Source organism: Acyrthosiphon pisum, chromosome X (genome assembly GCF_005508785.2).
Source record: "Acyrthosiphon pisum isolate AL4f chromosome X, pea_aphid_22Mar2018_4r6ur, whole genome shotgun sequence".
Taxonomy (NCBI): domain Eukaryota; kingdom Metazoa; phylum Arthropoda; class Insecta; order Hemiptera; family Aphididae; genus Acyrthosiphon; species Acyrthosiphon pisum.
Genome location: NC_042493.1, coordinates 30,921,156 through 30,936,643, shown reverse-complemented (window position 1 = coordinate 30,936,643; position 15,488 = coordinate 30,921,156). Strand labels below are relative to the sequence as shown.

Below are 15,488 nucleotides of genomic sequence, written 5' to 3'. Positions count from 1 at the left end.
TGCATATAAATCCGAGCTCTAGTTATTAGGTACTTATTATGTACCTATACTTCATCAATATAATATACTATTTTATAAAAGCCGTATGCCATTAAAATTATAAATAAATTTGATTTGTGCAATTACTAATAATTGATATATGTGTTGATATACACTTTGTTTGGGAATCATATTCAGTACATACACATTTGTATAAGAAGGTACAAAATATTGTGTTTATTTGATGTTAGAAAATAATACTGCGTGCGATACCGTGTTTACTGTTTAACCATTTAGCACCCAACGGAAAAAAAATGAGAGCGTCTTACTTAATAATTTAAACTCAAAATTATTTTGAAAAAAAGTTGTGCCCAATGTTATATTATGACCCGCGGGACGGTTGCAGTTTAGGTATCTACACTTATTATATTATAGTGCGCAGAAAACAATAGATTCGTTTTAGTCTCTGTACACATTATTATTATTATTATTGTTGTTGTTGTGTGTGCAAAAACCCATCGCGTTACTCGACATGCACGCCCGAGCGAATCAAAATTCAAAGTGCTCCGGCACAGCAACATCTGGAGCCGTTCTCTTGTCACGGTCTTGTATGTACGCCTCGACGTTTCGATTTGTCCGCGCAGACGGAAATCGTAAGAGCGGTAAAAGGCGCCCGCGCACCCTTGTATTATATATAACCGTAAGGGCAGGAAAAAAAACTGTCTGTTTAATAAATATATGTATATATAGATTTAAGGCTTTAGGCTGAACGGCAAAAGTTCACGTCAATAATATAATATATATATATTATGTATAGACGCGTCTATGCAGTGAGTTATATATATATATATATATATATGTATGTATATTATAGCAGCACTGCGATCGTATATTTTATGACGGATAAAAATATTACTTTAGGGCAAGAATGTACTATCGTACTTAAAACCGAATAAAATAGATTGCGACATTGTGCAAGAGCGAAAATGATTAAAACCATGAAAAAAAAAGTAATAAATCAAAATTCATTGTACCCAGTGTTGTACAAAAAAACTTTCATGATTAATCGATGATTAAAGTTTAAAAAGATTGCATCTATAATTTCAAAATAATAATAAATTTCAATAGATGTACTTTAATTTAATTAGTCAACACAAAAAAAAAAAATGGATGAAGATTGATGCTAAAATAAATAGAATTTGTCTATGAAAAAATGAGTGAAATTAACTATACTCTATAACTAGCTAAATAACCCGGTGTTGCCCGGGAAAAAATTATTATTAATTAATTCCTTTTGGACGTAATTCGGTCTATATAGGTATGGAAACAAAATCATATTATATTTTAATTTTTAGCCATCCCACGTGGTGTCACCCGTGAGTTTCACTTATAGTTATGCGAACAGTATATTATCAGGAGAACACAGTGAGGAGGGAGATAAAATATAGCGTATATTAGTACAGCTTCGTAGTTGAAAAAAAAATTTGTATACAGTGTACCTAAAATAGTATTGAAGTCATAGTTGATCATCCCAGATTTTTAGGAGTACCTATTTAATATTTATAGGTATATCAATATATTTTGGGGGTTATTTTATTTATTTTTATGGACAAACCGGCGTAATTGTACTTAGCTATGTAAAATAATTCGCATATTATATAACTTGCAACCAAAGGCAACCAATAATAAACAAAAAAAAAATTTCGATTTCCACCGTGAATCTTAAGATTCGTGTTCTATCACCTCTTTAAAAAGCGAATATTAAAAACTCCTTTCTTATTGCGAATCTAGATCATTAGAGGGAACTACTAAGTATTCCAAATAATATAAAATTATAATTGTAAATATTTATGATGTTACGTTTGTCCAAACTCCGAATTCCAGCTTGAGAGATAACTAAATAAATTGAATTTGTAGGTATACGTATTGGTTTATGTTGTCGGTGTGCATTTTATCGTTTAAAATACATACAATTGGAGTATTGGTGTACGTGCCATGCAAGAGATTATTTTTCGATAAAATTCTCGGAACAGTTCTTATTGTTGACCTTCGAAGAAATAGGATAAGTTAATGGCAGCTGGAAACCCTCGGGCCGCCGTGCGCCCACACTGTGCAGCACAATACGTATTGTTAACTATTTTGTTAAGTTAGGTTTCTATATAGGTAGTAAGAATATTAGAAAGTTATATAAAATCACCAAAAACTAATATAATATTAAATATTATTGGGTGAACAAAATTATAGTTTGCTGTTGTTATTATTTTTTAACATACGTATTAAAAAATTGTTATTCCCCTGTAATTTAAAATTTTTTTTTAAATGTTATTTTAGTTTTAAATATGGAATAATTTGGTACCAAACTCAGAAAATGTGCAATAGTAGGTATCTATACTAAAAATTAAAATCATCTGATCTATTATATTATAACGGGAACATAATATATTTTGGGGGTTATTTTATTTATTTTTATGGACAAACCGGCCTAATTAGTTATGTAAAATAATTCGCATATTATATAACTTGCAACCATTAATAAACAAAAAAAAAATTTCGATTTCCACCGTGAATCTTAAGATCCATGTTTTACCACCTCTTTAAAAATCGAATATTAGAAACTCCTTTCTTATTGCGTATCTAGATCATTAAAGGGAACTATTAAGTATTCCAAATAATATAAAATAATATAAAATTATAATTGTAAATATTTATGATGTTACGCTTGTCCAAACTCCGAACTCCAGCAAAGCAATGGAGAGATAACTAAATAAATAGAATTTGTATGTGTATTGGTTTATGTTGTCAGTGTGCATTTTATCGTTTAAAATACATACAATTTGAGTACCTATTGGTGTGTCATGCACGAGATTATATTTTTTATCGAGAAAATTCTCGGAACAGTTCTTATTGTTGACCTTCGAAGAAATAGGATAAGTTAATGGCAGCTGGAAACCCTCCGGCCGCCGTGCGCCCATGCTGTGGAGCACAATACGTATTATTAACTATTTTGTTAAGTTAGGTTTCTATATAGGTAGTATATACTCTGCAGAAGCATAATAATATTGGGTTTGGCGACCGAATTCTGATGTAGGTATATTATATAGGTAATAATATATAGTCACTCCCTATAATAGTCGTACATTAATAATATGTACATACGACGCGGTCGGTGCGTCTGGCATTTGTGTTATTTTAAATTAAAAAAAAAAATTCGAAAATACACCCCAACAATGCTAATGCGCGCGGCATTGCAGGGCTTAGGGCGGAACTCGTACACGTACACAGTGTATGCACATATTGTTCATTTCGGTAGACGAGAGAGCATAGTTTAATTTCTAGTTCGCTGCACCGCATGCATGTGCATCTCTGTCGATTGTTTTCTGTAAGTCGAGCGATGTGTTATTAAAATATAAATATGCGCGCCTGCCCTCTTTCAAATTAATATTGGCGTTTGTACTATTATACAAACATAAGGGTTTTTTTGTCAATTGATAAATAAGATCCTCCTCGACAATAATAATTATTGAAAACAAAATACGGTACCTACAGATATATTATATTAATTATTATTAATATAATATATAACACGCGTGCATATTAATTCTTAATAATAATAATGTGTCCGCAATATTGCACTTACACATATAGGAGACTTATTATGACAATTAATTTAACTGTATATATACTTTATTAACCGGACTGAAGAATCAAACTACAAAAATAATAAGCCAAACCAAATGTACAACTACGTACAAAGGCATATAATGATTCATAAATAAAAACATTTTATCTTAAAGGGATTCTTTGTTGATTCCTATAATAATATATACCTACCATTCCCCCAATATAACCACTAAATTAATTGCATTTACTAATTTACTATATTCTATTATTATTTGACATTGAAGTAATTATATATTACTTGCGTTCAACATTTATAAGACCACAATTCAAAATAAACTGTAGTTTCGTTTTTATAATAATATTATAGTTACTATCTATTGAAATGAACAATATACGGGAACCCGCCAAAAAAGGAAGAGCGCATACAAATCCTGAAAAATAATAATCAACCAGGTAGAATATTATGTGAATATAAATTAATTAAACAGTTATATATAAAACTGCAGTTTTGGACTAATTTTATTAATTATATATTTTTTAAACTACAACTTGTGCAGCAATGAAAAGTGTTGCAAACGTTTTGATTTATTCTTCCTCTTAAAATTAATAGACAACTACCTTTCAAAATTAATAAGCACACAAACATGTTTTGTAAATTGCAGTCAATAAAAACTTAACGTGTGTGCTTAACATTTCCAGTAAAACGACCAAGTCAGTATAGGAGTTCAATGTATATACAAAAATATTATGAAATAACGCTAAAAATTGATACGTGTATATAGCATATTGCTGTCTGCAGATTCTTTAATGACTATAATCGTCATTATATTATTATATATAATTTTATAAATGTAAGCATTTACGTAAAGTGGTAGATAATATTATGCATGAAGGCTAAATGAAATAATTCCGACCTAGCCAATGTGTTGCACACTTGCACGTTTCATATAATTATACTTACCTATAATTTATCGTATTAATATTACATAGGTCATAGGTGGTCTTTCGATATCATATAATATATTATCAAATTCAGTACCTAAGCCCGGTACCAAAGTGCAACGGTTCGATAAATCTTACCCGGATTATATTATAATGTACAATAAGGATAAGATACCTACGGTGATAGTTTCTTTCATTGCCATACCTATCTCTATAGTGTAGTGTATTCACTACAGTGGTGGTTCGTGGGTTTTTAATGAAGTAGTGCACATCCAAAAAAAAAAATATAACCAATATTATATATTATAAATTGTATTAAATAAATGTTAAAAAATTTTAGTTCTTCACCAATTAGCAATTATTTTGTTTAAATTTTAAACAGAAACACGATTGTTGTTTTGAATTGTTGATAATGATCGATTGACATTATTTATCAGCTGATAATCGGAATATATTAAACGAATGAGAGTAAAAATAAATTATAATGCCTATGCGGACGCGCAACGGCGCTGCGACATCAAAAATAATTCGCTGAAAACAATTTAATTGGTCATGTGCACAGAAACGAATGTGCACATCAATTTATTTATTCCATTATTACGCGGGTTGCGTGTTTCGACTTGTTTTAATTTTTACGCTGTAAAAAATATGTTCACAGCGGTTGGGTGCACTACTGCACCACTATAATACACACCGATACCGTTCCGTCACGGACAACCACCCGGCTGTTTGGCCATTGAAATAACCCAATCCAAATATTATATTATTTTCATAATATTCTGACTTTATGTTTTTTATTTTTAAAAATAATCTATACTATAAGTACTTAGTTGTGTTATTGTGATTTATGTTTTCAATTTTTCTTGAGTTTGGGTAGGTAGTGCACGTGCACGTCTTGTGCACATATACACGAGCCGCCACTGATCCACTGTATATCAACAATAATTTACGGTTTACGCACTATCGCGAGATACGTGGGTCGACGATTTATTGACAACGAGCAGCGTGTTACCCAAGTGCAATTCTGAGGATGGCAAAATAATAAAAGTACAGAGCACGTCACAATAATATGTATACGTCCGTCGTAATCTAATCCTCTCATTTGTCTGCCGCACGTCATGTCAACCGAAACTGTCGGCCCGCGTCAGTGTAAACGGGCTCAACGGTGGGTACCTAGTCCGTCAGTGTCGAAAAACGACTTACCCCTCCCCCGCCCGATACGTTTTTGAAAACCGTAACCGTGACACGCGTGACAGACAGCGGCTGTCCGAAAAACGTTTAAACACACTGTACAGTTTATATTGCAATTGTATAATATATAATATATGGTACGAAACGGATTGCGAGCTCTCACTTGGTTCGACGTGTACATGACCAGTTGTCCTTTGATCGAGTGAAGTCCTTGTTCCTTGTATCCCGGGAACATTTTGTGCCGGGCTGCTAAAAACGCGTACATATTCGATATCGATCCACCTGCCGGGAAAAAATGATCACATTGTTCAATCGAATTATATAATGATAAATGAAACAACAATCCACGAATCCCCGCACTTCCCCTGATTTATAATTTCCCGATTAGAGTTTTTCCTACATTTTGCTTTTCCGTTTTTTCATTCCTATATGAATAACATTCCTGGGTTTTAATTTCCTCGCACTTAACCACAATAATTATGAATTACAGTTATGTTTTATAATATCGATATTAATAAAATATGTCACCTGGAGCAAAAATTGAGTCACCGCCCTTCCACCCGATGATTTCCCTCATCTTGGTCAACACCACGTTTTCCATGAGAATAAACACAGGAGCTATTTCGTACGTGAACATGTTCGTATTTGCTGTTGCCGTCAGCCATTCGCCGGCCATGGACACGATGTCCAGACCACACGAGAGCTGGTTGAAAAATCTTGGATGTCCTGCAATGTAAAAACAACTTATTGGTACCCATAGGTATATAATATAATGTATAATAATATAATTATAATTAATTTTTATAATACATAGGTGTTATGAGTGTATCACGAAATAATGTGAGATCCGTTATACTATTGACACTATGACGTGTAATGTGTACCTAATAAAATTATGTGGATATACCTATCCTTATTTATGTTTTAATTATATTAGGTACACGAACGCCAGAGCACTTACATTTCAAATATATAAATAAAATTGGTATTATTATGTATATTAGGTTAAGTAGTAGTGCCTATAGCTGTAATGTAGAATTTCTTTCACCCGCAACGCATGTAATAGAATGTAGGTACTACATTTAAATAGTTTGGTGTGTATTTTATTTTTTTTTTCATTTTATTTAAGAGTTACGATTTACAGTCTAATAAATTCGTTCCTATATAAATTATAATGGGCATGCATTCACGACTCTCATTTGAAATACCAACTACGGTGAAAATTCGAACATGCTCCGTGTGTATACGCATTCTTATCAACCCCCTCCTCCTCCGAAAGTATTCACAAATGAAGCTCGGAGATTACTTTGCACAGGACGTTTCGCCGAACTAATTAAACACCCGCGCATCTCTTAAATTATTTTTTTTCCTCCAGCGACGGATTTCAATTTCGATCGTCCCCTTTACACCGCCGATGCGAATATATATATATAGATATAAATGCGCGGGTCGATCGGGATATATTGTATACGGGAGTCCCCTCGATGAACCAAACATATTATACATTATACGCGGTGACAATGCGATTTTTTTGGGGCAGTAAAAAATAACAAAAAAAAAAGCCGTTTATATACTCGTATATACTATAATAATCATAATAATAATATGCGATACGATATCGTCGGGTGAATAATATAACACTGCGCTTTTGGTCGCCGACGTTATTATTTATTATATTATTATAAAGTTTGTTTCGCCGATGAGGAAATGCCCGACGGCGGCGGCACTGACCGCGCTATCGGGAGGAAATGCTGCACGAATTCCCGGCGGGCCGGAACCAGCTGACGACACGCGTTGATAACAACCACCGTTTATGATAATAATATTATCATACCTAGTATATAATAATAATAGTTTTGGGGCGAGCGACGATCGCGAAGACGTCGTGGCTGAAAACGATCGATCTGTAGTCGCGAGGTTATCGTCGTATAATATTATATTATATCATCGGTTTTTTTTATCCCTGCACCCCCTCCGCCAGAGACCACCACGGTGCGCTGAATTTGATTGGTATACGAGCACGGCGGTAACGGGGGTGGGGTCGGGAGTATGTACGTTTGGTGTAAATAAATAACGTAAAAAAAAAAATACTGTTTCATTGAATCTTTTCGGCACACGTGACGGCGGCGGCGACGCGACATATATAACCGTATATTATATTATATTATATACACAGCCGCAGACCCCACTCGGGCCGGGCGACTCAACCACTCCTCACACCACCTCGCCGACCACCACCTCTGCCTCAGAGGTTTGCCGATAAGAGCGAGCGGTTTGAATAGCAGCTTGTTAGACGTCATTAACACTGAACGCCAGTTCTCATCAATCATGCACCGGAGCGCGTGCCGAAACTTTCGTCGCGCCTGTTTAATATATATATATATGAAAAACAATAATATATATGCCAAGACCCTCCAAACCCACCCCCACCTACCCCTGGGACCACTTAATAGCCCATCCTCACTCACACACACACACACACACACACTTTCTCCCTCGTACGTGCGTTTTTACCAGAAAAGTACCTATATGTGCACACGATCCCTTCGGACGGGTCGCCCCCGTTCAGATTCTTTTGCAAAACATATTATATACTTCCGATGTGACCGGAAAATAAATCGGATATACACCGTCGCCGCTGCAGGTACCTAGTAGTGTTGGCGTGTGTATACAATATGTGTTTATGGTTTTTTTCTTTTTACGTAACCCGCCAACAGTCGTTCATTTATTTCGTAGTCTCTCTCTCTGCAGGCGATAAGTCAACGTCCGACACACGGCAGCCCTGCGAGGCGCGAATAGTCATCGCTCTTATACACCGTCACAACCTATATATTATGCAATATATAACTCGGCTATTTTATTCGTGATTTTTCTCTTACTCAAACGTAGATTTACGATTTGGTTTTCCGTACGTCGTAAGCGATATTATAATTTCATAGTTTGGATTTTTTACCACTTAAACATATAATATTTGTGAAAAACAAGAACTGAAAAAATTAAGGTTAAAACCAGAAAAAAATACGGTTAAAAAATGTTTTTATAAAAATATATAAATAATAATTTATTAATAATATAATAAGTATCTACTGTTATGAAATAAATCAAGTATTTTTTTTTACATTCAATTCTTATTTCTAATGATAGGTTATAGGTATTTTGTCATAAATTGCAATATAAAATAATTATTAATACATTTTCAAAAGTCAACTTGGTGATAACTTCCTTAAATAAATAAGTTTAGCTTACATCCTTCCGAGCTTATAATATTATTTTATAATTTATTATTTATACAATGGAATTTTATTAAAAAAGTTTAATAATAATACTAAAGAATTCTAAATGATTAAAGGCTTATTTTTTTTCTATTAAAAGAAATGCCATGGTTATTTTGTCAGACCATGTCAGGAAATCAAATTTAAATTATTTTTTTCTTCGACAGATTGAGATTCCATCGTTAATACTTATTGGTCCGTATTAATAAGTGAGGACAGAATATTTATTTTTCAATGATTTATGTACACAAATATAATAGTATTCAATTTTTAATCTATATTTAAATTATGCATTCAAAATAAAAATCTGGATTAAAATGAATTTAAAAACGGTAAACGATTGGTAAAATTATTTTGAGTAGCTACCAATTTTATTATATAAACAATTTGTGCAACTTTCAAAACTCATTATAATTTGTTAAGAATTAAAATACAATATAGTTGTTATTTTAAGCCGACTTTAAGCACATAAAAACCTAAATCACAACGCACTGTTTCCAATAGGAATATATCAACCAATTACAATATTAGAATTGGTTCTACTACTAGAAAAACAAAAAATAAAATAAAAAATAAAAAATACATTGAAAATAATATAAGCGTAACATGACTCGCATCTGTAAGAATTCAAAACCAATATTAAGGGAGTAGAGCGTACCATATTTTAAAGGGTAATATTTAAGCAATTCATATGACATATTAATGTCTTCGGCTGTTTCAATGAGACATGAGAACATGAGTAGTAAATGAACATTAGTGGATGTAAATATGTAGTCCGTTAACGTTTTTAACTCTCACACGCACTCGCACATGTCAATATGTCACGAAAAATGAAATAAATTGTTGTTTGTATACTTGTAAAAACTACAAAAAGCGATAGTAATATTTAAATATACTTTTTGAAGTTCAATTTTAATTTTGACAATTTTTAGACTAGGTTATATTTTATAGGAATCACATTTTTTAATTTAAAATCTGATGTCCCCAAACTGAATACAAATGTAATACAATTATTTCACGGAATTAAAAATAATATCTTAAATTTAAGGTTCTTTAATATTGAAAATTGAACATCGACATCCTAAATAGTCAGATATATTTCGAAGAATAATTCATACATGCATTAAAAATTAATTTCGGACATTTTGTATAATTTACCACCGTTTATTGGTCAAACGATTCAAGCCCTATGAAAAATGTGTTGTGATTCCCTTAATGGCTTAATAACTATGGTTAACCGAAGTAGTACCTATACTAAATCAGTATCTACCTAGAGTAAAATATGTAATATAATATTGAAATATTGAATACTATAACGATTCGATTGAATTGTATAATTATATCATATACGTAAAACATGAGGTGTTTAATATTTTAATTTTTAATTTTTAGATTCGAGTATACGACATTGAATATTTAAATACCTAAGTCCGATTTAGCTTTTTTAATTTTATTGTAATTTGTAATAATTTATTAATTCATAATTTATTTATTTATGATTGATCTAAAATAATAATCTTAAATTAAGAATACCCACATATTTTATTATAATTAAAATCAGGACTTGCATTGGAAAAAAAAATTCCGTTTTATGTTATTTACAATCAAAACGTTACAAAATGTTTGCGTTTATCGATAATTTGAATTAAAACATTATAACAAGTTTGGCTTTTATCGTTATTCAGAATTAAAACGTTACACAAGTTTGGCGTTTATCGTTATTTAGAATAGTGTCAATACTTATTAAATGTATTGATAATAACTAATGCGGGTAGGTAATGGCCCAGGTACGGAATATAATATAATCATTTCTAATGTAATAAGAATAATATGCATAATATGCATGAAATAAATATTTCTACGAAACCAATGTAACTTTTAAATAAATGGATTTAAAATTATTTCGTTTTTCGTTGTTTTTCGTTCAGTGAAATTCAATAAATTATGTTTTGCGATATATTTCGTTTAATGATATTCTATAAATTACATTTTGTGTTATATTTTGTTTAATGATATATAATATATTTTTTTAATTGTTAGGTATGTTTTGTTTTGCGTTATTTAATTATTTTTGACTAGGTATCGCTTTCCGTTATAATAACGTTTACAAATTTCAATCGTTTTTTGTAAAATAAAAAGCTATAATCATAATGTTTGCAAGTCCTGAATTTAAAATACATTTTGATTTTAAATAGAATAGATTATGTTTTTAATATAATTTATTACAATATGGTAGGTAATTGACGTAACCATTTATTAATTTTTAGATTAATTTGCATATATAACTACACAACTTTATAATTTTGATAATTGACGATAGTTAATATTCAATACCATATAATTTAATAAATGTTTCTAATTAAAAAATTTCAAACGTATTAATACTTTATATACCTAATATAACATAATAAAGAAATAATAATATATAATAACAAGAATTATTTTATATTTTATAAATGTACAAAATTAAATTAATTTTTAATTTGGGTATTGTATAATATGCTATCATATCACATCTTTTTTACAGTTAATTCAAAAAGTTTAATTTAAAAATTCTAAAAGCTTCGGAAAATTGTTGTACTGGAAATGGGATTAAAAAGTTTCTAGGAAATTATTTTGTACACGATAATGGTTTTTGTATGTGTTTTTATTATTATTATTTTTATTTCCGAGAAAACTTCCCAGCTCACGATATACTCGTTTACAAAACCGACAATAAACGTCACCAGTCACGACGACCAGATATAACTGCTTAGAAAAGCGTATACTTATTTATATAAGAAATGGAGCAACGGAGCGTATTTCTTTGATATTTTTTTCCGATTTCTATGGATATGAACGCGATAAAAATCTTTTAGAATAAAATAATTTTCATAAACAAATGTCAGATGTATAATTTTTTTATTGTTTGTTATCTCGTCTTGCAAGCACAATGGCAATGGTACTATTAATATCTGCGTTTGATACAATTAGAATTAGACGAAGAAAAATTACTGATGAACGATGATGATAAGTAAGTACTTTATACGTATACAATTGCAGGTCGGGTGTCTTTAATCTGTAAACCATAATCACGACTGACGAAACTAAGGGAGCAACGATACAATTTAGCATTCGATATACGATTTGTTCCGTTTTTTTGGCGGTATGAATACGAGTTTCCGAACCAGTATTTTTTAACCAGGTTATTCGCATTGTTCTAATTCATTTTTTCCCCCGACGGCACGAAACTATTTTGAGTACCTATATAATCTATAGATTGGTTAAACAAAACTTTCGTTTCCCGAAAATGTGTTGGAAAAAAGCTCATATTGGGATCTTAAATATGGCTAAGTCTATGTCATAAGTTATAACTAACAACAATTGTTAGCTGTTTATTTCCAATTTTAATAAAGAAAATAATCAATACTGCAGTATTGTAGGTATAGGTATTATAGGTATATAACAGCTTAAAAAGTTTCAAGAGTTTTCTTTCGAATTTTATGCAGTTCTAGATTTGTGGGAAATTGTATTGAAACGCACAATATGCATATTATTATAGTTTATATAATATTGCTGAGTTGTTGTATTATATTATTTTATATGATTTTTTCCGTTTGTTTTTATGGTATGTTTATTGGTTTTTTTTTTACTGTATGGGAATATTATATTGGTTTCACGCGTCTACGTCAGTTCTCAGATTCCGTAACATATAAGCGGGTGTTTTCGAAGCATTGATTTTTTATTTTTTTGAATAGCTATTCTTCACACAAGGCACATTACTGACTGAAGCATAAAAATTTTTTTTTCCTTTAGAAAACGTTTTTAACATCAACTTCTTCAGACATATAGTATATACCCAAATAGAGTTTTACTATTTGAACCTTTTGTATCTCAATTGCTTCTTAATTTCTATTTGCCGACACGATTTGTTTAATTAAATTACCTATACTATAAGTGTACCTAAATGATAATCCACAAGATCTACTACAATATATTATACATTTCAAGTGGTTTAGCGTAATAAACTATTTTTATAATATCATTCGTTTGAAGACTTTCATTTACCTATATAGTTGCATGCATTTATTTTTTTCGTTGTATGTATTAATAGTAATATTAAACCTATAATTCGTAAATATGATATTGTGAAAGCACATAATTACTATATCTTTAGTGATTATAGTAACAATAAGTACATTGTTTAATATATAGATAATTAACTAAATTTGAAGAACTTATTATTGAATAATATAACATTTTGTCAACAATTCAAAAAAATAAATGTGTAACGTTTTAAAACAGTCCGACGAACCAACAGTGGTCACAGATGGTGGTAGTGCGTTTTTCTATTATATTTATTTTATATGTTTGTTAGAGTTTTGTTTTATAAAAAATATTTCTCCGTATAATTTGTATCAAAAGCATTCCAACGAAAAGAAAATTTCGAAGAGACTTCAGTAACATATTATTTAGTTTTTATTCAAAGATTGTATAATGTTTTTTGTCCTTTGAACCAACTTTTTTGTACCTATTGTTGTTTTTAATTAACAATAAAGTTTTTGTTTTTTTTTCTAATTAAATTGAAAGTTAGCCACCAGACATTTGCATTGTGAACAAAATAATTATATAGATATAAATTATGGTACAATAGATACGTCTATATGGTATATCCGACCATTCTTTTCTTTCAGATCTTTTTCCTATGTGCAAATTTTCTTTGGGACTAATTTCAGTGAATCGTGTTTGGCATACTTTGTCAGAAAAACCTATAGAAACGTGTTCCAAACATTGTACAATTTTTCGTTTGCATGGAAGTCGTTGGATTACGATATAATGACGCCCGCCAGATGGTACATTCTCAGATGAACAAATAAATAATATATAAAATAACAAAAAGTTTCAGGCCTACGATAAATATATTAAAACTAAATGACTAAAATAGTTTGACATTTGTAGACATTACAGATAAATACAATTCGATATCATAAATAAATACAATACAATATCAATCTCTATTAGATTTATTTCTAATTTATTTAAGGGCAGCCTGTGATGAAGGTAGGCCGTTAATATTAGTTGCAATATACTTTATTTACGGTTATCAGTGGCTTATTTAGGTATTTGTCTTGGGGAGAGGGAGATATGATTTTATCCAGTAGCCCCGACTTTAAATTTTAAAGTGAGTGGCCTTAAGTTAGAACTCTGAAAAATGTAGCATATTATATTATACAGCCTATGGAGGAGTGTATTTAATCCTCTTGATCCTCTCCGTAAATACTCCACTGACATCATAGCTTGCGATAAGTATGTACTTGTCTATTAATTTTTGCTGTTGACTTAACACTCTTACATAATCTGCAGGGAATAAAAAAATAAGCAGCTCTTTTTAAATACCTATATATATCGCCTATCAGAGTAATTAATTAAACTTTTATCTCAAAGTAAAGTCCTTGCTGGGACTTCGCTTATGAAAATATCATTATCGATATTTAAATTCTCATTAGCAAATTCGATTGATTTTGATGGCAAATGGGCTGCAGTAAAGTAATCATCGTCTGCGTTTACTATGATGAATCTATTTTTGTACATTTTGTTTGAACAATAAAATTATGGTCGTACGATTTTGCACAAGTTTTGTTTTATTCTTGTCGACCGTTTCCGTATGGTATCCAACGATATTTTTATCATACGACATTTTATCGTTATTGTGACGCTTACCATGTTATATCAAATATCGTACAATAACGTTTTAATTGGTACCAAAAATGCGATTGTACCGGCTCAAGTATATAGGTACCTACTCTTATTGCGATGGAACGGTGGGTGGCGGGTGCACACGATGGTCGCGGGTGGCGGAGAAACAGACACGAATCATCGCTCGTCGGCACCGGACTGCTATAGAGCGGTTTTTGACGCGGCCCGTCGGTTGCAGCGGACAATCATCGGGGAAAATCGCGCGCGATCATTTTTCCGGGCCGGTTGGCTAATGGCCCTTTTTGCGAGCGGCCGGGCGGGCGCCGACAGTAGCGCGCGCGCGTATTATACAAATCGCGCGCGCCCGGGCGGATTCCGGGGAGGGCGTGCGCGGCGCGCACACGTCATGCGGGTCAAACCGCTCGTGCGTCGTAATCCCGCGGCGGCGGCGGCGGCGCACAATCACACGGCACATTACGTCCGCCGCCCCTTACGCGACGCTACCGCCCGCACCACACGAGCACATCATCCGTAGTACGATGGAGATTGTGTGAGAGAGTCATGAGAGGGAGCGAGAAATGGGTACTGTACTTTGTACGAGTTTTTGTTTTTAGTTTTAAAACTTGTTTTTGCTATTTACGTGTAATCAGAGGGCCGGATTTGACGGAAAGTATTTAGGGTGAACACCCGGCTCCCGCATATCCCCACAAAATTCCTTTTTTTTACCGATAGATTTTCAATATTATTATACAAAATATTTTAATATAATATGTTTGCAACTAACGTGTAACAGAAAAACGATAATTT

At 31.8% G+C, this 15,488-nt stretch overlaps 1 protein-coding gene across 9 annotated transcripts in view; it reads right to left on the bottom strand.

Moving 5' to 3' along the window:
• The window catches only part of LOC100164132 (glutamate decarboxylase), a 140,637-nt gene that overhangs the window by 20,356 nt on the left and 104,793 nt on the right, over positions 1–15,488 (bottom strand). For all 9 annotated transcript variants that reach the window (XM_029485547.1, XM_029485571.1, XM_029485567.1 and 6 more), the window contains 2 exons: positions 6,262–6,459; positions 5,897–6,015 (listed from right to left, as the gene is read on the bottom strand). In XM_029485547.1, coding sequence (XP_029341407.1) covers positions 5,897–6,015; positions 6,262–6,459 — 317 coding nt within the window. The remainder of the gene's footprint in view (positions 1–5,896; positions 6,016–6,261; positions 6,460–15,488) is intronic.